The following is a 26,097-nucleotide window of genomic DNA, read 5'->3' as shown; positions in this document are numbered from 1 at the left end:
AGAGCAGTGTTCATTTATGATGTACAGTGCATATTGTGTTCCAAGTAATAACTTAGTGTGCTTTCTTCCTAATGTCATAATCATGTCATAGGGTTGCGGTAGTCTCGCATTCCTTCAGCAAATAAGCAGGGCTGCACAATAAACCATTTGTTCTACTGGTCCAACCTGTCTGTTGGACCAATAGGTTACCAGATTTTCAATTTTTTGCCGGTCCATTCCTGAAAAAGTTACTGGTCCAACAGTGATTTTTACTGGTCCTGGACTGTCGGACCAGTGCCGGTGTGCAGCATTGAAATAACATTATAGTTAATAAATGTTTGAACATGTTTTGTGTAAAGTTGTAAAGAGCCAACAAGCACCTATATCTCACTCCTGTGTCATCTTGACACTGGGCTTCAATCTGAGGACAGAGAGAGGAACATTCATAGTCTGAAAGATCGGAAAGGGTTCATTCGAAAATTGTGAATAATTCTGCATAAGGGGCAATGCCATTGTGTTATCCCATAGAGTCAAACTGGGCCCAGACTCCTTCTGTCTTTAGCAGTGACCTCTTCATAGTGACCCCTTCAAACTCTTTAGTGAGGAATACTTTCTGATGCACCCTGTGTATAGTGGACACCTGCCACTGTGTGCAGTCAGTAGCCTCTGATTTAATAGGATCTTGTAATCAGTATGATCCCAGTACACTTAGGATTCACTTATTTAGCAATTCAAGGAATATTACTGATAAGACAAAACACTAATATTGCAAAGATGCAAATGAAATACTTCTTTCTCAGTTTATCTTTAGAAAAAAAATATAGCTGTTTAGAATACAGTACATTAGTTAAGGAAATATTACTGATTAGACCAACACTAAAATTGCAAAAAAGGCAAAGAAAATAAACCTTACCAGAGACTTAAAATATTCCTTATCGTGTAGGATACTTTCTTTGAAAGTTGTGTGAAGAATGTGATACTTATTTTGATATACATGCATACTATAAGAAGCTGATAGTATGAGCGTATGTGCTAAAATATCAAAGCAGCCACCAACATGTTCTACAGTGACCACCTGTTTTTAAGTGGTCACTTTACCACAGCCATTTCAGTGGAATGTGTAGACATGTTTGATTGTAATCGCTATTCCCTGAATAAATAAGCCTTCTTTGTCTCTATGCTTTGTTCTTTTCTCAGGCGCCGTTGATTTTGATACGGGCCCACAAATATAAGGGCTATTTGTCAGAGCAGGCAAGTTTTAGGTTTTTTTGGTTTTTTTAAACTATGCTTGACGTTGTCCTCTTGCAATCTTTGAATGCCACCCTGTCTTATTCCTAATGTGCATGGCAGTGTACCCAACTCACACTAAACTTAACAATGATGAAATTTCTCTTAAGTATCCAAACTCAATCAGTATCGTGTGCTCTAACAACCATTCCTTCCCAAACCCTTTAACCCCATTGAGGACAGGCTGATTGTTTGACAACACGCATTTCCCATAGATGTCTGCCCGAGAGAACTCGGAACTTGTATTCAACGGGTTTTAATACTGAGACCAAAACTCCCAAGCTAACGAAGATTGAAAAAAAGATTTGAATAGCAAGAAAGGTATTTTATAGTGGAGATTCATTCAAAATCTGTTAGGAATTAGAAATGTCAACAGCAAGCAAACAAGATGATTGGAAAGAAGAAGAAGAAAGAGAAGAAAAAGCAACAATATTGTTCTGTGTCTTAGCTATTTTCCAAGTCACAGGGTTTCTGATCATAGAGTATGCATAGATAATAAATTTATGTGTAATTGATTGAAATTATTTTTTTTTTTACACATGCTTTTCTTTATAATCAAAAGAGACTGCAAAATATGAGAAACTTCAGCAATCTCAGTTCTCAAATTGATGACTCTCATAGATTCTAAACGATCTGCCATTTTTCAACACCTGCCGTCCAAAGCATGGCTAATATGGCTGCTGAAAGACCCCTCTGAGTGTATCAATCATATGTATGTGACTATATTGATTCAAGTGTCTATTGTCCATGGCACCTGTTCTAAGAAATAATCATTTTAAAGGGATCGTACAGTTTTGGTTGAGACCTAATTTCAGGTTTCTAACATTTTTTGGTGAGATAATAAGAAACCTTTTAGGAAATATGAAAGAGCATGTAATTCTATGAGGAATTTAATGTTTATTTGATGAAAATTGGTTTTGAAATGGCTGAGATATCAACAAAAAAAACCAAAACCAGCGATTCTAATAAAGTGTGGGACCCACACTTTATTACAATCGCTTTGTTTTACTTTGTTTTTGAATGTTTCAGTCATTCCAAATCCGATTTTCATCATATAAACTTTAAATTCCTCTTAAAATGGTATGCTCCGTACTATATCATAAGTGTTTTCTTGGTTTCTCACAAAAAGTTAAAAGCCCAATTCTCATCTCCACCAATACTGTACCATCCCTTTAACTACCCTTGAAGAGAGGTATATATTGCCACTGGAGTCATGTGAGTTTAGTGTTTGAGATTATTTTTTTTTTTTGAACCGGCCATGATGGAAGAATGAGGAGTGTACACAAAATCGGTCATGTGAACTCATTTATTATCAACTCGTGATATTCTTTCACCATTTCATAATGAGTCTAGATCTAGATCTAAACGCTCCTTTTTCTGGACCATTGCCCCTTTGTGTGAAATCAGTTCTGCGGCAGAATACATTATGGATGACCTGAGTGATCGACATGAAGTGCCCATTTTAACTCTAAACCCGCAGTATCTATGAATTTACTTGACATATATAATGTGGTTGGGAATGAGCCTTCATTGTTACATGTATGTATCATTGTCATCATTACCTACTTCATTTCTTTGTAAGGATTGAACAAACGTGACAACTCATGCACTGTGATTTTGAGTCCTCATGTGAACACTGCCCTGGTGTAGCAACCCTAAATACTGATTGACATCTTTCAGACTCCTATAACATAAAAGCAGAATATTTTGCCGTACAGTGTTCTAGTTTCTCAAATGTTTTCCTTGCATTTCTAAACAAAGTCAATGCCTCACTTTGTCATGCATTATAAATTAGAAGAAACAGTTGAGACTAACACAGATCAGTTTGTGCTGCAGACACCATATATTTGGCTAGTCTATTTTCTTGAGAATCAGGACTTTTGTACAATTTCTTGTATAATTAAATTTGCAATTGTGGATTACAGTGATAGACGACAAAATGCATGCCTGCAGGCATATTCATGTCAGGATCAGAGTTAATATTTTTGTGTGTTTCATAAGTCACCAATACCATCTGACATGTAAAATTCACAAAAATAAAAACCCTGTGAAATATATGGCATATACAGTGTATTGGTCAGGCCATGCTTTGAGCATATAGTAGCTTGTGAAAAATTGTCTTGAAATGTAAAATAGTATGTGATCCATGTACACACTTTTCATCCAATGGTTAGAACGCAGACTAATGTTTCCTAAAACAAGCTTGTAGCAGCGGATCGAGTATCCCCAGTGCATCTTGATATACTGTGAACAACGTATGAGCCAATCTTTGGATTGGAAGGCTTATATGGCGGAAAAAAAAAAAAAAAAAAAAAAAGGATTTGCAGGGTCCCAACTGCTTGTGTGATATTCTATAGTGTGTCGTCTCATAAAAGTTGCTTCTCTGATTTCCCATGGGGTACGGGATAGCAATCTTTGAGCAGTTGTCTGAGACTTTTGTCGGATATGTGTGTTGTGTGTATGTCTGTGTGGGTGTGTGTGAGACAAATCGTCAATGAGTTGCAGAGAAAGTGATCTAAGGGGGTGGGTGATGATGAGGGGTATTCTAGACTGGATATGCGTTTCTTATTCAAATGTGCCTTAATAATATCTTATTTTATCGTTGCAATGCCATACAAAGTATTATCCAATTGTTCTTTTTCCATTACAGCAAAGATAGGCAAAATGCCAGTGAAATTGACTTGAACTACCAATTCTTAGTAAGGCAATGTCTTTTAAAAACCTAATATTTAATGTCCATGCAGGCTTTTAGAGAAACTGTGTGCTAGTGATCCACATACACATAAATTGCTTGTTTATTATCATCAAGGTCCAGTTATAGCCTTACTGTATTTTGAATTGAAATAATATGTGATTGCAGAGTAAAGAATTCAAGACGACAAATTTAGCAAAACTTCTTCTTGTTGCAATTAGATTGCACTTGTACACCTGTGTGGCAGTAATGGATGCAATGAATTGATCATATGTAATGTGAACGTTTTTAATACATGTGCCGAAATGCAGTTTTAGCTGTACTGGAAGACAGTCCCCTCCGTCGACAGTTAATCCACATCCCCGTACTTGAATGCACCGCTCCATACATTATAATGACATCATCACTTACACTTCCATTCTGTCTGCATCCAACCTGTTTCACCCTCTCCGCTAATCCGTCGTCGGTTTTGAAGGAGTTGTCGCCAGCAAGGAGGGTGAGAGAGGCATTGCCATTTATGTCTTGAAAACGTCCGTCACTTTTTCTCCTCCTCCTCCTCCCCCCATTTTTTTTTTCTCTCTCTTCCAGAGTTGCCATGACAATTGAGCTGTCATAGATGTACAAGTGTGGTTGTGTGTTGCCGTTGTCCCATGCCTGTGTATAAGGTTTTGTGTGTTGTTGTCTTTGTTTGTTTGTTTGTTTTTTTTTGTCAGTCCCTTCTGCATCATGTGTTGGGGTATGGAAGGGCGACGCTCTTGTGACGTTGAATATGAGCTGTTTTTATTTCTGCTCCTATCTTGCATTTTCTGTTTTGATGTGATTGATTAAATCAAGAAAATGGGGAGATTTTTTTTTGTTTTTTTGTATACTCGGGTTCTACAGTATTCATATATCAAAGACACAGCATGTCATGTTAAAGTGTTACTTTTGTGCCCGTACTTTGTGAATTAGTATGTGCATGTGTGATGTGTGTTTGTTAATACTAAGTTTATCAAATCTGCATATACAGCCCTGCTAATGCTTCATATTTCTGACCACAGGGCTCAACATTAGTAGTGGCCAGTTGGCCTGGGGTGACCAAAAATTGAAGTCAGGCCACCAAATTTCCACGAGGGCTGTATCTTAGTGGCCTGATTGGGCAGCTAAAATTCATAATTATTCCATGATTTCTTTTATTTTGGGCCAATACATTTCTTTTTCGGGCCACCAGAATTTCACATTCAAAGAAAAGATATTTTTTTGTTTTAGTCGCAGAAAAAAAAAAAGTTTGCATTCAGCTCCGATATAGATTTTGCTGATACGTCTGTCATTTGTAACACCCATGGATCCTATCTCTGTGGAAATTGCTCAATTTATGGAAATTATCTCTGTCATGCCAAGAACCTGAGGGCAAGCTGTCATATAAATACAAAGTTCTTGATTTGAATCACATCAAACCAGTCTGCATGCTATTGAACCTGTGTACTGAGGTCACCTGTGTTCACAGGTTTTCTTTTATGTTGATTTTTCCCTTTTGATGGTCATTTCATACAGTGAAGACCAAATAATTCTAATTTTCTTTGTAGTCTTTGTCTCTTGGTTTTGTCACATCTCAGGAGAATTTTATGGAATGTTGATATTGTATTGTCTGGTTAGAATTTGTATTTGTAGCTTGCTTGTCATTGTTCAATGTGACTATAATTGTGCAGTTTTACATTGACGGTTTTAAAGATGTGAAAGCGAGACTTTGGATAGTCTGTCCACAGTTTGTTCAGTGAACAATTTGTTCCCCCCCCCCCCACCCAACATTGACACTTTCATCATTAGCATGGATGCTCTGTTGTTTTTTGCTGTAATATGTGAAATCAACGTTCTTGACATTGTTCTTATTTGTGCTGTTCTTGTACTGTAATTCTATACATTATTACCCAATGCAATGCTTAAATATCCCCCTGTGTGTATTTCCCTTGTGTACTCTGTAGGTACGAGGTAACTAGGTTACTGGTACATTCTTTTGTCTGGTCTGTATGTGAGTGTCATTGTCAATACTTTTATCAATTATTCAATCCATATTCATACTATGAATGTGATACTGCTTAAATGTGTCTGTGCATCGAAGCTGCCAGAGTCATGCTTTGAGCACACACACACACACACACACACACACATACACACTCACTCATATACCTTTATGCATGCACACACAGACATTAATCCGTAGACCCTCTGTATTCAACACAAGTACATCATAAGGTAATTTTCAACTAGACGTCTGACCACCTTGTTTATTGTGCGCTCTTCCCACTTTTATCAAATTATCATTATCATCCATTTTTTAAATGCATGACACCTGTTTCTCTACATATGAAACTCTTCTATGTGCTGCTAGTTGTAAAATATTGTATTTATAAAAAAAAAAAAAATGGCCGTGCTACAGTGTACATGCAACATATATATTTCATACCTTGGAGGCCCCTGGATAGTTGCCACCTTGTCTCTCCATAAAGTGAAGCCGAGGCTAATTTCACCCGGCCAAATGGACAAATTGAAAGAAATGGGTCGAAGAGAAGAGAAATAGAAAGAGAAGGAGAAGGAGAGTAAGAGAAAAGGGGAGGAGAAGAAGATATACAAGAGTGGCAGAGAGTACTTTTATTACATTCTGCTGGCGAGACACATCTATTTCACTCCATTTATGGCAAATGCGAGTGAATGTTATTACCTTCTCCCCCCTCTCCCATACCCTTGACATCGGTGAAGTCATTCTGTATGCTTTTATGGGAACATGCAAGTGCATAATGTCTCTCCTTTTGAATTACATTAAAGGACAAGTTCACCTTCATAAACATAAGGATTGAGAGAATGCAACAATATTAGTAGAACACATCAGTGAAAGTTTGAGGAAAATTGGACAATCGATGCAAAAGTTATGAATTTTAAAAATTTTTGTGTAGGAACCGCTGGATGAGGAGACTACTACAGCTTGTGAGTCATATGCGTACAACAGTATAAAGAAAATGTAAAGAAAATTCAACATATTTTCACTTTTTGCGCATAATAAAAGAGCACTTGACTTGCCTCTTTCTAAAGGCAGGGGGAATGATATTACCCATAACATTTGTCGGTAACGAGTCGGGGGAATGTGTACTTTTTTCAAAAGATGAAATTTTGTGAAATTCTCTCTATATTTTCCTTATATTGTTGTACGCATGTGACATCTAAGTTATTCACACACTGCAGTAGTCTTCTCATCCAGCGGTTACTGCACAAAAACTTCAAAAATTCATAACTTTTGAACTGATTGTCTGATTTTCCTCAAACTTTCAATGATGTGTTCTACTAATATTGCTACATTCTCTCAATCCTTATGTTTATGAAGGTGAACTTGTCCTTTAAATTCAGGATTCCCTCACACAAACAAAATTTTACAGACATTCCTTCTTTTTTTAAAATCTTTAGTGTGCCTTTGTGAAGAATGATAACATATGTACTGAATGAAAGAAAGATATTATTGTCCCCGCCGAACGAGTTCGAGCAGGGGACTATGAAACGGGCTCCGTACGTGTGTGTGTCCGTGTGTCCGTGTGTCCGTCCGTGCGTCCGTCCGTGCGTCCGTCCGTGCATCCGTGTGTGATCAAAATGTTCAAAATGCTACTCCTTCGCCATTTCTAACCCGATTTTGATTCTGTTTGCTTTATATGATAGCACTACATGGGAGCTTTGAAACTTCTATAAAGAATTTCAGTTGTGACCTTTGACCTTGACCTTTGACCTATATTGTACATTTTGCTTCAAAATGCTACTCCTTCGCCATTTCTAACCCGATTTTGATTCCGTTTGCTTTATATGATGGCACTAGGTGAGGGCTTCAAAACTTCTACACAGAATTTTGACCTTTGACTTCTTTGACCTTTGACCTTGATTTTTTGCCTATATTGTACATTGGCTACAAAATGCTACTCCTTCGCCATTTCTAACCCGATTTCGATTCCGTTTGCTTTATATGATGGCACTAGGTGAGGGCTTCAAAACTTCTACACAGAATTTTGACCTTTGACTTCTTTGACCTTTGACCTTGATTTTTGACCTAAATTGTACATTTTGCTACAAAATGCTACTCCTTCGCCATTTGTAACCCGATTTCAATTCCGTTTGCTTTAAGTGATGGCACTTGGTGAGGGCTTCAAAACTTCTACACAGAATTTTGACCTTTGACTTCTTTGACCTCTGACCTTGATTTTTGACCTGTATTGTACATTTTGCTATTAAATGCTACTCCTTCGCCATTTCTAACCCGATTTCGATTCCGTTTGCTTTATGTGATGGCACTAGGTGAGGGCTTCAAAACTTCTACACAGAATTTTGTCCTTTGACTTCTTTGACCTTTGACCTTGATTTTTTACCTATATTGTACATTGGCTACAAAATGCTACTCCTTCGCCATTTCTAACCCGATTTCGATTCCGTTTGCTTTATGTGATGGCACTAGGTGAGGGCTTCAAAACTTCTACATAGAATTTTGACCTTTGACTTCTTTGACCTTTGACCTTGATCTTTTTACCTATATTGTACATTTTGCTACTAAATGCTACTTCCGGCGGGGACATATATTACGCACCGCGTAATTTCTACTTTTCCTTGTTCAGAAGGGGTGAAGGTTCAGGTGTGAGTTTCTTCGATATGTCTCCCTCTACAAATTAAATTTGTTAAGATTGCAACTGCTTTAATGTGTAGAGGGAGACAAATCGAAAAGAAACTCACACCTGAATATATGCACGGTTTCACTGATTATGCAGTTTTTATCGATGACTGAAAGGCAATGATAATTTGGAACCTCCAGAACAATCAAATTTTTCTGCTCTTTATGTTTGATGCCACATGCAGCACTGGCATGGTCAAAATGGCTGTACTGTTTGTTTAGAGTGTTTCACTGTGAAGAAATGTTGGAGATGTAATCCACAGGCTTTTGCTACTTTTTGCGATCCCTCTAGAAATGTCATATATTTGGAGTATTCTACATGGCTCCCCTACCTACCCATGGGGGCGGGGAGGATGGGATGGCTGTGGTAGCCTAGCATAATTAGCATGGAAAAAAGGTTCAAAGCCCTTTCGTTAAGAAGCAAATGGACAATTGATTATTTATGTTTTATACTACACTTCCTCTCATGCAACTAACTATCCAGAATGCAAATCTTGAAAAGTCCGAAATGAGTCAACAGATTATTACCCATCCCCCCCCCCCTTGCTAATTAGGAAGACTTTCCCCTCTTGCTCTGTAATTTTCTATGCAGTGACTCTGTGTAGTTAGCTAGGCATAGCAGCTCATCAGTGTAATTTGATGTGAACATCGGGGTGTATCACTTTCTGCATAGTGATATATACTGGGGCTTAGCTTAAGCTGTGAGTGCTATGAGGTTAATTTGATTTTCCAGCGGTTAGTATTTTATGAAGTGTGGATGATATTTCAATGTGCTTTAAATGCTACGAATGTACAAAGAAGAAGAAAAAAAAAAAACACAGTGAGGAAAAGTGAAACAAAAATAATAGAGGTTATAAATTCTGATGTGACCTTTCATGATTTTTTTTCTCTCTCTGCTAAACTATTCACAAATTGTATATTTGTGGCTACCGTATTACATGATCTGACACCCTACACAGCTGTGCCTGTCCAGACATTGTCAGACATCTTGCTTGTGAATTGGCTCTTTGCAGTCAGGTCCGCGTTAATGTCATCGTAAATGTGATTGTAAACCCATCACGTTGGATATGGTCCCAGTGCCACCCAACAGGCTACAACATTCTCTCTATTCCCCCCCCCCCCCCCATCCTGTCTCGGGGTTCAACAAACTTTTCCTTACCCCTCTCAGAGTTGACACGCAAATGGCTAGCTGTACTGTAGAACCAGATGTTTTTGTGTCTTTGAATCTTTTGCAAATTTCGCAAGGAGCCAAGACTTGGGAAAGTAAAATGCACAAGAAAGTTTTTTTTTTGCCTAATCAACGCATCAAATGCCAGTCGCCGATTCATGAAAGTTTCTTGCAGAAAAAAAAAAGATGACGGCTCCAATTCGCAAAGATTTCATGTTGTTAATGTTTCTGGTTTTTCTATGTCAGTCCGTCATGTATCTCAGAAGGACTGTCATAATCATGTCTTATCATTTTTCTAGTTTGGGCTGCCTCATTCCATAGGTTGAGCCCTCCCCCCCCCCCCCCCCCCCCCCCCAAAAAAAAAAAGAAAAAGAAAAAAAAAAGAAAAAAAGAAAAAAAAAGAAATAAAATAAAAACACAATACATACATTTTTAAGTAGCAAATACTTTTTGTCCAGATGAATAACTTGGGACAGGCTTCTGATACCTGACACTAGAATGCTAATTAAGGAAAGGCTTTGGAAATTTGAGAATTGTCAAAATAGGGCCACGATTTTCAGCATATTTCCTAAATATACAATATTAGTGTTGAGTTCTGATTGGATTGGAGTCCTGATTGAATGATCAGAATTGTGCCTTGGTTGTTTGCCAGGCGTCTATGTTTAGCTGTCATGTGTTGGGCCAAGACCTTAGTTGGTAGCTTGATTTAGCATAAAATATATTTACTTTTTTTTTTTTTTTTTTTGGAATTGATACCTGAATCCTCCGTCATTAATTATTGTCTGCTTAAAGGGATGGTACAGTATTGGTGGAGATGAAAATTGGGCTTTTACATTTTTGCGAGATACCAAGAAAACACTTATGATATAGTACAGAGCATACCATTTTAAGAGGAATTCAAAGTTTATTTGATGAAAATTGGGTTTGGAATGACTGAAACATCCAAAAACATAGTAAAACAAAGCAATCATGATAAAGTGTGGGTCCCACACTTTATTGGAATCGCTCTGTTTGGGATGTCTCAGCCATTTCAAAACCAATTTTCATCAAATACTAGTAAATGTTGAATTCCTCATAGATTTACATGCTCTTTCATATTTCATAAGAGGTTTCTCATTATATCACAAAAAATGTTAGAAACCTGAAATTAGTTCTCAACCGTCTTTTCTATGTTGCAACTGATGATCCCACTGAAACGCTCATTTGCCATATCCCCTTCAGTATGATGGCCTAAAAACCCAGTAAAATTGATGTTAACTTGTCTTGCCATAGGTCACGCAACTCTCATGAGGCGCATTTTATGATAATTTCCACAAGTAGTGGAGCATTGGTTAAGGGGGGGGGGGGGTTGCAAGTGGATGTGGTAAGGAAGAGAACAGTAGGGAGCCAGGGGCTGAGGAATTGTGTAGAGGGTATGATGGAAGAGAGGGGGGGGGGGGGGGAGGTAGCAAGGGAGGGGGAAGGGGGAGGGGTTGGATATGGAGATGGATGGTTGGGGGGGGGGGGGCGCAGGGGGCGGAAGATGCACCCATGACCAGGGGCTGCGACGACGACGCAGGTGGTACAGGATGTAATATTCATGGCATGCATGACGTGTTGAGTGATGATGACATGTAGGGTGTGATGGGGGGCTATATTCTGTAAAACTTAAGTCGGCTTGCATCTTGTGTGCAGAGTATTGTGTAGGCCCTAGATATTATATAAGGTGGTCTTTACTTAGAAGGTAGGTATGGTGTTAGGAAACCATCCTTATAAAACATGTCTTACAAATGAACCCTTTCATGTAATGAAGGGATCAAAACAACACATTTAATGTACCATTTCATGTAAAAAAAAACAAAAAAAGAAACAGGTTTAAACCTTTCACTTCAGTATGACCTAAAAAAACAAAAAAACAAAAACAAAAAACCAACAACACACACTAATTTTTGACTGAGGCACTGAACTGTAGTATTATTTGATATCTTTTTTTTTTTTTTTTACTTCCTGCATGTAAAATAAGTATTGTGAAAGATCAATATTTGACTTATCTGTAAAGTGCAGTGTTGTTATTTGTTAAGTTTTATGCAAATGAAGAGTCATCCAAATGTTAAACAAAGACCACAATTTAACTAATCAAGGAACTCAAATGTTTGTCACTTTTTATTACACGTAAACTCTCTCACAGCATGATGTCATACATATTCCCATTAACCAACAGCAGGAGTGTGTGTAGACATGGGCTTAGTTTTTCTCTTTTTTTTTTCTTTCATGCAATACAGATGTTAGTCCAACAAATTTCTGTACCGCTGCTTAAGTGTTTATATTCAAATTCTACAGTTATGATATATCTCTGTATTATGCACTTATTATCTTGATACAAGAGTTTGATCAAGTAGAGTCTAACTTTTAAAATTTTGATATCATATTCATACGTGTGTAGTTTTTTCTCGATTACATACGCATGCTACATTTTAGATTGTGAACAAGCAGGCTCTTTAAGTGACTCGCTGAGATGCTGGGTAAAATGGCATGGCTGTTAGTTACAGCATTTGTCGTTGCGTGCGACGCGCTGGATTAGGCTGCTGATAGAGCTGTCTAGGCGTAGTGAATGTCCCCCACCCTTTCCCTGGGTGGGCTCCACTGCGCTAATCCCGCAATCAGTCAATCTGGAGGTTTCTCAAATGTCCCTTTTGTTCTCAGATTTCCTCTGCACAAATTAAAAACTTTTTGCAGAGTTTTTGTTGCATCTGTTGCATGTTGTGGAAGGGAAATGATGTGTACTGTATCACATTGCACCTAAGGGATGATAGGTATATTACCCTTTCATGCAGCAAAAAGGAACAAGTGACAATTTAGAAAAAGTTTACAAATGTTTTGCTTGTTGGACCATTTTACTCAAGATCCCCAAAATGCCAAAGATACTAAAATGATTTTATTGATATATGATAATAATAATAACAATGATAATCATCATCATCAAAATCATGATTATAATCATAATTGTGATAATAGTAATAAGTGATAATCATCTTCATATTCATGACTATAATCATAATCGTAATAATGATAATATTGGTGATGCTGATGATGATAACGATGATAATGATAATAGAACTTAATAATTATAACAGCAAGTTGTGTGGTTATGATAGTTATCATCATTCTTATCACTATATTACTCTCAGAATGATAAACAATGAGAAAGATATAAGACAAAAATATTGTTAAAGTTACTATTATTGTTGCAAATATTAACAGAGATAATGTATAAAGCAGAGCTGAGCAACAGCTGTAGAATATTGCACAAAGCTCCCAATGTGGAACAGACTGTCGTAAGTCTGAAAAGCTTGTCTGTGAGGAGCGCGTGTATTGCTGTGAGAGCAGCAGCCCTCGGATCGCTCGTCCCAAATTAACCGAGAAATCAGCTTCCTCCTCCTGTACCCTTTGCCGCCTAAATATAGCCCCTCGATGTGGCCGTCGATGCTTGAAAAGGGGGGTTTTAATGACTAGCTTCTTTTTGTCTTGACTCATCGTGGAAGAAAACAGACAAACAGTGGAGATGTTCCTTTTTTTTTGGGGGGGGGGGCAATTTTTGCAGATTCTACCTTTGAGCTGAACCTCATGGCAATGTCAGGCTGTTGCATCTTTTATCATGGAAAATATATTAAACTATATTTAGCATTGCTCTAATGCTTGCATGCTGTACTTTTTTGCTTATAAGCATGCTTAAGGATGGATCAGGGGTTCAGAACACTTGCTCCCTCTAACAAAAAAAAAAAATAACAATCATTTTCTTTCAAACACTGAAAGCCTGAGCTTCTCTCCAATGACGTAACCTTATGACAGTGATGTATTAATGAATAAACAATAGCAACATGTTTTACGCATATATACATGAAATCATTTTGTGAAATACATTTTACTTTTCTTGAAACAATTGAGCTTATTGTAATCAGTGAACACAAAACCACCAACAGGTATTACTCTTGTTGGTTAAATGCAGCATGCATCAGTCATGACAGACATTTACTTGACGCGGGACATTTTATAATGGGGACTGGAAATAGATGAATAGATACCCAGATAGGTACGACAAATATACAGAGGGACAGATTCACAGACAGACAGACAGATAGATTAGAGAGTTTGTTTAAATGCATTGATTCCTTGGCATATAGATGCCTTTCTTCTCTGAGCTTTCCTCAAAGTAGAATTCCATCAGCATTTTCTGCAAAATTAACCTCATCCTGTAAAGAGAAAGTGCATCTTTGGGAAGTCACAATTTTGTGGTCGGGAGCATTCGCTCCAGCTTCATTGGAATGTATTTGGGAAAAAAAAGATTATTTGTAGATTTCCTGAGATTAATTCACTTTGAGTAATTACAGTGCACAAATAGAATTGTAGGAACGATAGTTTCCTTATAGAGTCATGTGGAAAAGCTCAGTGAAATTATGAATAGTAATATGCTTGTAGTTCTTTTTTGATAGTGTAAAGTTCCATCATACAAGATTCACCATAGTTGACCATGTATGCTTCTAAAGTGTATGATAATGATATTTCTAGCTGTAAACTACCTAGTTTTAAAGACTTTGGAAAGACTGATTTCTACTGTCACTGCCACCTAGTACCATAAAAAAAGGAATAAAGAAAGAAGAAAATACTATTAAAGGATAAAGTTGATCTGATGAAAACAATATCAGATTAAAACAACCAAAAAAACAACAACAACAAACAAACAAATGAATGAAAGAGAATATTAGAAATTTGTTTTTATTTGAGTTTTTTTTCACCTGGCCTTCAAAGGGATTTTTGGAATAGCTGTCACATAACTGAGATTTCGCGTGTCCAGTTTTACGGATCTATTTCCCTCCGATTTGTTGCGGGAGGAAGTGAGCTGTTCATGGTCTGACATTAAAAACCTTTTAGAGTTGTGTCAGCAGGATGCTGGGCAGTGATGTCGGAAATCCGTAGGAATTATTTCTTACGGTTTAGAATCACAGGTGCACAGGTCCGGGTTTTAGTCCAGCTGTATCCATTGGACAGTGCAGAGCTCTTTTATACAAAAGAAAGTACATACACACCTGTACACAGACACATTTAAGTTTGTATAGTATAGTATTTTGCGATCTGGACTTGTAAGACAATTTGTGAGTGGTTGTATTGAGCTATGTTTAGGGCATTTTTTAATCAGATATGAATACAAAAACACAAAGACACATTTTATCTGATGAAAGAAAGCATGGTATGACTTGATAGTTTTTCCCTTCTTTTTTTTTTTTTTTTGCGGGTGTAATATTTCATGCAAACAGAAACTTGCACGATTCATTTTATTCATTGGATGAGAAGTTCCTTGTTCGACAAAGTAAGTGTGCAGTGGTTTATAATCAGCGACAACTCACAATTTTTTAAATCTGGAGTGAAGAATGAAAGTGGCAGGCACTTTGTATGGATCTGCATACAGCAACATGTGCAATGAGCATTTAAGAGTGTGATCTGATCACCAGTCTCATTTTCCTTTTTTTTTTTTGGGGGGGGGGGGTTCTTGGATCATGTCACTTTTTTTTTTTTTTTTTAAAGGAAGGGCATAGAGAGAAAGTCTTTCACATTACTGGTGTCCGGCAGCGGTCACCAACCCCCAAACGAAGCCCTCCCATCAGTAAAGTGATACCTACGGATCACAATTGCAATCCATTTTGGACAGGAATCAATAGTGAAGGGCCAAGAGAGACAGGAGGAAGAATTCTACACTTTGGGGTAGTCTGTGAAATTCAGACCCGAGTGCTTTGTGTCACGAGTTTGGATCTCGGATCCAGCCATCATAACACTAACTTTGGGGAAAAAAGTTTTCAGTGTGTGAACTGTGCCGAAGTTCATCTGAAGTTGACTTGATGATTCCCTTGAAGAATCAATCATACACTTTAAAACCAAAAATAATCATGGCCTGAAATTTTTGCAAATTGAACCCTGGGGCCTTTTTCGTGTCATGACATTTTCTCTAATTGCTACTGGCGTTCAATGTATAGTGTAGACAAGAATTTTTTGCTTGCATTTTAATGTCGCGAATCTTGGCTCCTCATGAAATTAGCAAAAAATCTGGTTTTATAGTATCATTAAACATTATCACATATATTTACAGGGACTTGGGTTCATGACAGAAATTCATATTCTATATAATTTTTTTTTTTTTATAGTACTTGTGAACGTATATATCACATATTTATATACTAAGCAAATTATGAACAATTTATCCTCTGGGCAGAGACACATGGTGTTGAGCAAACCACATTTGTGAATTGCAGTGAATGTATCAATGTTTTTGTACTGCATACAAAGTGATCATATGTTAATATAATCTTTCCCTTGAATCATCTTTGTGCATTCGCTGCATGGAGTCCTTCCTACTTTGAATACCCATGTTTTTCCCTGTCTGTCTCATTTTATGAAATGTGTTTCTAATGTAATTTATCCAAAGACTGCAGTTTAGTCAATGCATGTAAGGATTTGCTTGAATATTTTGTTTAGCTTTACAAGTGATAAGTTATGCAATGTAATAAAACTGATGTGTGACATGTATAAGAAGGCTCATTTACACTGCCTTGTCCCATATACTTATATCCAGGTTTGTTGATGCTCTTTGAGATTTTAAGGAGTACTTCTTGCCGTTTTATATTCTTCACTGCATGAAAATAGTTCCCTTCATGGCAAAGCATTCTATTTCAGAGAAACTTTAATATGACAGCTTTTGTGATTACAAAAAAAAAAAAAAAGAAGTCGTCCTGTGTTGAATTAATATGGTTAAAACATGAAATAAATGGCTAATTTCCAGCTCTACTTTTTGTCCTCCTTCCCAAACCATTTGATATCACAACTTTAGGGACAGACCTCACTGCTGGATCAGCTGAAGACGTACTCTGGGATTGCCATAGCTGCCGGCTCAGCTGGAATGAGGGAGGAACCGCAGACCAAGAACCGCTCCGGCAGCGACCAGCCTGACGATGACGCTGGGGTCATGCAGAGGAGCGTGCGAGGGCTGGCGAGGTCGCAGGACGAGGCCGACAACGAGGACATGGGCATACTGCTCACACCGGAATGTGAGTGAGGAGATCGACGCCTGACATGAAATGGTGTCGTGTCTTCTTGCTTAAAGTTTCTATGATTATCAAATGTTGTTTTCCCCAGCTCTCCCGTATCGCAGGTTAAGAGTACATCTTGCATATAGGCTGAAATCCATTCCAGAGCAAGTTTCTTGTCGTCACAATTCTTTTTCTTCTCACTTTCTACACTGACTTCTGACCTCACCAGACCATGGTCATCACACCATGTTCATCCTGAATTTCAAATTGTCATTCTGTCACCTTCCGTCTCTTGAGTATATCCTTCCAAATTACCAAGACTACACCCTTCAACACACAAGAGTTTTTTTTATGCCTCCGCCAATGAAGTGGCCGGAGGCATTATGTTTTCGGGTCGTCCGTCCGTCCGTACGTCCGTACGTCTGTACGTCCGTCCGTCCCATTTTGTTTTTGTCGATATCTCAAGAACCATGTGGTGGTTTTGCATCAAACTTGGTATGAGGGTATATCCTTGGGGGATGATACTTTATGTGGATTTTAGGGTCACAGGGTCAAAGGTCAAAGGTCACAGGTTATTTTGTGGAAAAAAAAATGAAATTTCATGTTTTTCTCCATATCTCGCAAATGGTTCAAGGTATCTTCAGGGAACTTAGTATATATGCTTGTACCGATGGGCAGTGATTATCTAGGGAAGTTGGGGGTCATGGGTCAAAGGTCAGGGGTCAAAGGTCAAGGTCAACTCCTCAAAATATAACTACTTTCCTTATATTTATGCAATGCCTGAAGGATTTTTTTAAGACTTGATGTATGCATGTATAACCCAATATATATTCTGTGGGAAGTTTCTTGCCAAAAGGTCAAAGGTCAAAAGGTCAAAGGTCAAGTGAAAGTGCTAAATTGCACTTTTTCCTCCATATCTCAGAAATAACTCAAGGTATTGTCATGAAACTTACATATTTATGCATGTTCTACCTAACAGTGATTCTCTTTGGAACTGTGGGGTCAAAGGTCAAAGGCCAGGTTTCGATAATACTATTTTACCATTTGATACTGAAATTATACTTTTTCTCAATACCTTGAAAATTACTCAATGCATAAACTTGTAAAAGGGTCAAAAGTCAAGTGAAAATCATCAGTTCCCCCAAATACCTGCACTCTGACGTTTTAATCATTCATCCAATTGAACCTAGTTCTAGGAAAGTGAACATTCAGCACATTTGTGGCAAACCTGTCATTTTAATATTTTGCCATTTGTGTGAAACTGTCATCACACATTGTCAAGACATTGTACTATAGACCTATTAGGAGAACTATGTATTATGGCGGAGGCATACACCAGTCGCCGTAGCGACATTTCTAGTTTTTTTAGGGGATAGTGATGCAGAAATGAATTTCATTTGCCACCATTCATACATTGCCCCAAAACAAAATATCACTTGGGGGCATGTGAAGCCTTTTGAATCTATAAATGGAACAGGCTTAACTATATGACTTGAGAATGACCCTCGCATGCTTACCCCAGAATTAGCAGCCAGTTGCATCATGGGCTAAGACCACGTAGAACGCAAGTGACAAATCCAGACATACTGATAGCATCATCGATCACTCATATGCCATTTGATGCAAACTTACCTTGCATGTGGATTAAACTTATTCCCTCAACCTCGCTCTATCCTTCTCATGGAATTCAGAGTATAACATATGTATGTACGTTCTTGTTGTAGTTTTGCACTGAGCTCAGAATGAAGGGATTGCCTAAAGGAAATGTTGACATCAACTCGACAATTCATCCCCCATTCTCATTCCTTATCAATATTCAGGAGGGAAATATATATTTGAAATGCTTTAAGTGTGCTTTTTTTGTGTGTGTTAGTTGACTGACAGAGATTAAAATGGGTGATAATCCAGGTATGAAGATGATACCGCCCCCAGTCACAGATCACTAGCAGATAAAATCCTCTCTTTATCTCCCTGGTGGCATCAAATCCTCCAATTAACCCATTGAAGTTAAATTTCTAGGCAACGACAAAAAGTTAGATGGATTCTTTTAGGAGAGACCAGCTGTGTCTTTTAGAGCATTGACGTAGTAGAGGAGTGGCAGCTGTGTGGGTGGGGAATTGTCCAGCCATAACCACGCACGTCAGAAAAGGGCATTGGGATCAGGATTCTCCTTTCTCTCTTTCGCTGTCCATCTCATTCCCTCTAGGTTTCCCTTGCCTTTTTCCCACTTTCTGTTGTTGCTTTTTTTTCCTACACTCTGGCTATTCCACTTTCCCTTGCTTATTTCTTGGTGCAAATGTCTCATTCACATATTGGCTCTGTGCCTTTTTAGCTCACCTGAGCCGAAGGCTCAAGTGAGCTATTGCGATCGCTCTTTGTCCGTCGTGCGTCGTCCGTCGTGTGTAAACTTTTACATTTTCATCTTCTTCTTGAGAACCCCATGACCGATTTTTACCAAACTTGGCAGGTAGCATCCCTAGGGGGATAGGATCTCAAATTGTTCAAATGGGCACCATGGCCCACCTAGGGGGCCCCAGGGGGGCCCAAACACCCAGGAGAGGGGATGGAGAGAAGTCCTACACTACAGTTGTAATGGGGCCTGAATTGTACATGTTCATCTTCTTCTTGAAAACCTCATGATGAATTTTGACCAAACTTAGCAGGTAGCATCCCTGGGGGGATAGAATCTCAATTCCTTCAAATGGGCACCATGTCCCTCTTGGGGGGCCCCTAGGGGGCCCACCCCCCCCCCCCCCCACATTAAGGAATATTTAAAATCTTCTCCTCTAGAACCAGAAATGATAAAGCATAGTTAATACCATGAGTTTGTACATTGATGACTTTAGTTCCAAGTTTGTTCATTGCAGATCCAGGGCTGCTTGCCCCCCCCCCCCCCCCCCCCACCCTGGAGTTGAGGGGGGGGGGGGGGATCCATGTGCAGACCTAAGTTTCCAATGTTCTCAGGTAAGAGTGTGCAAGAATGCATGGAAGGTGAAATTGCGATACTCGGGTGAGGGCGTGACCCCAGGGTCTCTTGTATTTATCTATTTTTTGCATGTCTACATCTCTTATACTCTTTTAGTCTGTGTATTATCTGTTCGTTCCTCTTGTTCTTGGTGCTCTTCTACATTTTTTTCTCCTTCATTCTGATTGGTATCTGTCTTCTTACCTCTGTCTATTTGTCATCAAGAGATTCCTGATTCTTTCATCTCAAAATGTATTTTCTGTTTTTCCCTTCATTCTCTTATGCTCTCGCTGTCTTGGCAGTGTTCATACGACATGAGTGTCGCAACTTCTCTATTTCATGGTTTGGCTCTGCTAGTAGAAACAGGCCCAAAGTAACACCTATCCCCACCAGATGGTGTTTCCTTTCACTTTTCTTGATTGATTCTATTGATTTTTACAGTTTCTTTTATCAATAATGGTAAGTTCTCTTTATTTGTAGCATGGATTCTAAGTTATGAGTTTGCTGGCACATCTTAGTCTTGTTTCCAGACCAGTAGATATTTATCATTGTGCTAAAAGGTTGGCTTTCCCATAAATTCAAAAGTTAAAAGTCTGGGCCTAGAGTCCTCATTTTCATACTTATGTAGATTTTTTGTTTGTTTGTGTGTTTATTTATTCTTTTAAAGCCATGATATTATATTGACAGTGATTTTTTTTTTATGTATAACAAATGTTAAAGTAGAACTTGGAATCATAACAAAATCCAGACTAACCCTGAAGTGAAGTACCCTGTCAGAACACTTGTCACCTCTACTTTTCTCTCTCCCTCTCTCTCTTTTTTTTTTTTTTTTTTTTTTTTTTTTGGAGGGGGGGGGGGGGCTGGGGGTGGGGGGAGTTTGAAATACAACATTTTGAGAAGAAATGGGGGAAATGCAACATATGTTGTCATTGCCTGTCTTTGACAAGATGAGTTTGCTCCCCCCCCCCCCCCCCCTTGGAGGAGGAAGGAAAAGAAAAGGGAGTGGGGGCAGCTGGCAAAGTGGGGGGAAAAAAGAGAGAGGGAGAGGGAAATCTTTCATTATCCCTGGGTATTTTATATGGCCCCAATCACTGCCATGACCACGCACATGGCACAGAAAATTCAAGGCAGCTCGATCTCTCCTTGGGAACAGAGGTCTCATTAAGGCAGGCTCCCTGCCATGATGCACTTGGTTCTTCATTTTCTTGTCTATCTTTGTCTTCTCTTACTTCTTTTTGTCTTGTTTCCTTCTCTGCTGTTGTCCTCCTCCTCATCTTCTGCTGTCTTTTTGTGTTTTCTGCTCTTCCTCTCTATCACTTTCGTCTTCTTCTCCTTCATTTTCTTCCTCCGCTTTTCCTCTTCCTCTTCTCCTCTTCTTTTTTCCTTCATATTGATCATCATCATCAGCTTCTTCTTTTTCTTCTTCTTCTCCTTCTTCTTCTTCTTCATCATCATCATCTCTTCTATATACTTTTCACACGGTTTTTATCATCATTTATTCTCTTTTTCATTTTTCTTCTTTCATTTCTCTTTTCCTCTACCTTCTCCTCTTCCTTACTCTGTTCTGTTTCCTTTAATTTGCTTTTCCATGCTTCTTCTTCTTCTTCTTCTTCTTCTTCTTCTTCTTCTTCTTCTTCTTCTTCTTCTTCTTCTTCTTCATCATCATCATCATCATCATCATCATCATCATCATCATCATCATCATCTCTTCTATATACTCCTCACACTGTTTTTATCATCATCATTCATTCTTTTCTTGTTCATTTTTCTTCTTTCATTTCTCTTTTCCTCTACCTTCTCCTCGTCCTTGCTCTGTTCTATTTCCCTTTTAATTTGCTGTTCCATGCTACCCTCTATCATGATGGTCATGTGCTTTCTTGTCTCATTATCAGTCATCCTCTTATCTCCTGCTGTATTTGCAATGTCTCCATAGCAAACTATCATCATAACCTTTCTCCTTTATGATACCTCCCCCCCCCCCCTACCAAAGTGAGATTGGCATGATGTAAACATGCTTTGTGCTGGACTATACCAAGGATACACTGTGGTATGATAAAATGACATCCAAATTTCCAAGGCCCCTTAACCTGACACAGATGTTCAGGACTGGTACCAGACCCTTGATATTTATAGCATTGATAAGGCCCCACTGATGTAGGACTTGTGCCTTGTGGAGGATATATTTGCTCCAGGGACATTGTTGAATAACAAAATATCTAGATATGTCATCCACTCATGTGTGCTGTGTCAGGAAGTATAATTAGAGTTCATCAACAGGTGCAGAACTTACTGGTGAGGGTGTGTTGAGATGCGTCTAAAATATTTATGAAATTTGTGTCTGGCGCGTAGCTTTCAAATTCCTTCTGATATTATTCGGCGAGGCAACATGCCAGTTTCCTTTCCTGTGCTATGATATTAATAGGTTTGTGTGAAACTAACATTCAGACACAAAGATAAATCCTGATAAGAAGTATTTGCTGTCACCACATAACATTTTCTTTTTCTTTTTAACAATGTGTAATCTTAACTCCTTCTCTACTGTCTTCCATTAACCTGACATCTTTATTCATATTTTTTTTCTTTTGTCAATGTCTATCAGGGTTTTTCATCGGCTACACCTACTATATGTCCACATCCATCAATGCGATCTTGAAGGCAAAATAGAAACAAACAAATATGTAGATGTGCATAGCTTTACAGCCAGTTCAAGGAATCTAGATTCTGTGATTTTCCACAAAACATGTTTGTTTATATGATAAGTATATGACATCCATACTTTACTTGAGTTGGAAGTATTTTTCTTTTTTAATTTCTGTCTGTGAGACTTTTCAAGAAGTAATCTGATTGTTTGCCCTTCTTTACAGTGCATGACCTCGACTATGGCGGGTCGGCCCACGGGGCCCTCCTGAAGAGCCTAGACAGTCTGGACAACCGGTTACGGGAGGAAAAAGAGCCTGACCGTCAGCAGTACATCGACGCTGACTGGGGCCACGAGGACATCCATCAGCAGCCTGACAACGACTGGGGCCCCATGGATGAACGCCCCGACAAGGAGTACCTCATCCACGAGCACTACATGGGTCCGCCGCCCCAAGCCAAGCCCCGGGCCAAGCCGCGCTCCCCGCCCCGCCGCAAGCCCACCCCGCCCCAGCAGCCCCTGGAGTTTGACAGCGAGAGCAGCGACATCGAGCGGCCGGCCACGCTGAGGAGGTCCACCTCGCTGCGGTCGTCGACGCGCTCGAGCCGGTACTCCTCCAACGAGAACCTCACTGGGTCCAGGGCGCGCTACGCATCCTCGGAGAACCTCACTCGGAGACAGTCGAATCGTCGGCAGGAGGTAATGAACATGGATAGCGATGACTGTAGCACCTAAGTTTTGAGTGTGTTAGAGGTAGGATGAGAAAATTTCTAATATGTGCAGCAGGCACAACACTGTGCAATGTACATACTGCCAAGTTTCACTTTCACAAGCACTGCACACAACAGAGCGAAAGCATCAACTTACCAATTGGTCTCCCCAATTGCATGTTGTTTATCTCTGGAAGAGATAACACCATTTTCAAATTCTGATGCTTCTGCAGTGGATCTTTTGTCTAAAATGTGCGGAAATGTCATCTGTACAGGTAGGAATATCACTGCTTGTGTTAGTGTGTTTTGAATAGAAGATACTCCCATGTCTGAAGTATAGGTGTAAATGAGTAGAATTATATTGCATGTACATAAAATAGGCCATAAAAATGACAAAGTGGGTAATGCCCTTCTGAAAAGTCAGTGATTTGGCAGGAATTTGAATTCTGCGATCTCAAACATGCATAAAAGTCCTTGCAAAGTCTTATATGTGATGAGCTAAAGGAGGGGTGTTATGTGCAGAAATAATGTTGGGAGCTTTGTGGTGTAGTGACGAAAGCCGCTGAGCACTCTTTTATATCAGGAGATTCTGGATTCCATTCCTGCCCAGTGCATTCATCATTGGGACAAGATGTTTTGGCCATGATGGCTCCCCTCAGTTCCAAGTGTTCAGATGGATGACTGGTGATGTTTGGGTAATGATTAATTAAATGATGGCAGGATCCAAGGGAAGAGCAGTGATATCACTGAAGTGGCTACTTTGTTTAAAGAGACCATATCAGTGTGATTATTATTTAATATTAGATGGGTTAGTCAAATACCGGGTTGTGATTGACTAAACACAGTCACGTGATGGAGGTACATTCGTTATGTTCACCCATGGGCTAACATTCTTGTAATGTTTTCCCATGGGAAAACATTTTCACGTAACATATGACAGAAGGCCTAGGACCGCGCGCGCACAGTGCATTTGGCTCTGCGTGATCAACGAGCGAGCGATCGAGTGCGTTGTGCTGCTGGTGTTTGACGTTGGCGTATTTTTGACGTATTTGACTAACCAATATAATATAACAGATGATGACATATGTTGTCGGGAACATGTACCAAACGTTCCACCCTCAGGGCTTGAAATGCTATTTCGGGAGGCTATAAGTCCCTCGACTTCGTTTCGGGACTTATAACCTCCTTCAATAGCATTTCAAACCCTTCAGGTGGAACATTCGGTATGTTCCCTCCCCCGCCAGTCATCATCTATATAATGTAAGGTAGGGGAAAATGTGAAGTGACACGATATCAGGCTCTAATTGCAGTTGTGGAATTCTCTTTTCTTAACAAGGTATCCAAACAAGGAATATATTGAGTGATAAACCATCTTCTAATGATATTGTTTACTTGCTTGCTTTAAAAAAAGAAAACAAGCCTAACAAGAAGAATTCATATGTAAAAAGCTGAGGAAGGTGTTTTGTGTGAGTTATTTAAAGGGAAAGTCTTGTTTTTAGTTATAGCTACGTCTGGCATGAGGCAGATGTGCTTGAATATATATTAAAAGCAACAGAGTGCAATCAAGTTTCTGTTTTCACAGCAGTAGTTTCATTTTGGTATTGTGGCCAACAGGATGCAACTTTATCACTGCAAATAGAAATGTGGACATTGCAGATGGTGCTCATGAACTTTGCGGAACCTAATGGCTGATAACAGCCAAAATTTGGAACTGTGCTAATCAGACAACTTAGCACAAGTGCAGCATCAGTTTATTGCAATGAGCTGTAGTGAACTGTAGAGTATTAATGATGAGTCAAAGATATGAATAGGAAACCTTGAGAAAGTATGCTGCTGTGTGAAACCATTTCTTCAGTATCCCATTCAGAATCTGGACACAGTGAGGTAGTTGCATGAGCTCTATATATCAATGCTTTATAATTTCGAACTGTCACAGACGAGACTTTCATCATGGCTCACAGTGTATTCCTGTAGAACTTTTAAAAGACCAACTTTGTATCCAAAGTGCATATATATCTACTAAATGCCAGTCACTGACTGTAAACACACAAGTAAGAGCATAACTGTTTTATGTTCAGTTGACACGCCATGCAAGCTCACAGCACCTTGCTTGTGCTTTGCTTGTCACTCTACGCTATACTTCCATTTCATTCAGTAACACACGATTCCTTCGATTTCTTTCATATGCGTTCGAATTTGCATTATTTTGCATGTCTCTCACTTTCTTTTTTGTTTTTCATTTGCTTTTTGTCCCCCTTCTATCTTTCTCTTCCCCTATTTTTTCTTTGTTTTGGTCTTTTATTTTCTGCATGCTCAGATGATGACGCGGTCACTTCGCCATTCCACACGCCAGATGACAAACCGTGATCCCAGCGACAGACATTCGCCATCCAAAAAACACCCCAAATAATCCCCAAGTCGAGACAAAAATTCAACTCAGGCCAGTGTTTGCCCAAATGATGATGACATTTGTTTGCCCCCTTGCTCCCTCTCGGCCTTCTGCTCAAGGCACCCCCATCCCCAAGCAATCCCCAAAATACTCCCGATGGAAGCCCCAATTGCCATCGTACACTCTAGCTTATCTCTGGGGTTGGGGGAGGGGGGGGGGGGGGGGAGAACGTACTAAAAAAGAAAGAAGAAGCAAAGCCTTGCCCCTTGGTGCGTAGGGCATGCCAGGCAATATTGCAGCGATCGCCATGGAGACTGCGTGGAAAGGGGAAGCTGCATAGTTGGGGAGCCTTACGTCTCGCATCGTGTCATCATTGGGTCACAGAGAAGAAAAAGTACTAGAAATAATTCTGTTAGGTGGATTACGCACATTTCCCCTTGTGGTCTAATGTATTTAAGGGGTCATTGACCTTATGTAACTTTTGACCTATGAGGTCACGTAGTTTTAGATCGACATTTGTATTTCACCTTGAATGTGTG

At 39.2% G+C, this 26,097-nt stretch overlaps 1 protein-coding gene across 1 annotated transcript in view; it reads left to right on the top strand.

The window, feature by feature from the left end:
* Positions 1-25,696, top strand: part of LOC140241789 (receptor expression-enhancing protein 2-like) — a 91,988-nt gene extending 66,292 nt beyond the window's left edge. Inside the window, exons 6-8 of the mRNA XM_072321540.1 lie at positions 16,658-16,874; positions 22,686-23,158; positions 25,487-25,696. Coding sequence (XP_072177641.1) covers positions 16,658-16,874; positions 22,686-23,158; positions 25,487-25,579 — 783 coding nt within the window. The 3' untranslated portion in view covers positions 25,580-25,696. The remainder of the gene's footprint in view (positions 1-16,657; positions 16,875-22,685; positions 23,159-25,486) is intronic.
* Positions 25,697-26,097: the final 401 nt, after the last annotated feature.

The sequence above is a fragment of the Diadema setosum genome, chromosome 18, assembly GCF_964275005.1.
Source record: "Diadema setosum chromosome 18, eeDiaSeto1, whole genome shotgun sequence".
NCBI lineage: Eukaryota > Metazoa > Echinodermata > Echinoidea > Diadematoida > Diadematidae > Diadema > Diadema setosum.
The sequence above is the reverse complement of the archived record's forward strand: the minus strand, read 5'-3'. Positions and strand labels throughout refer to the sequence as shown.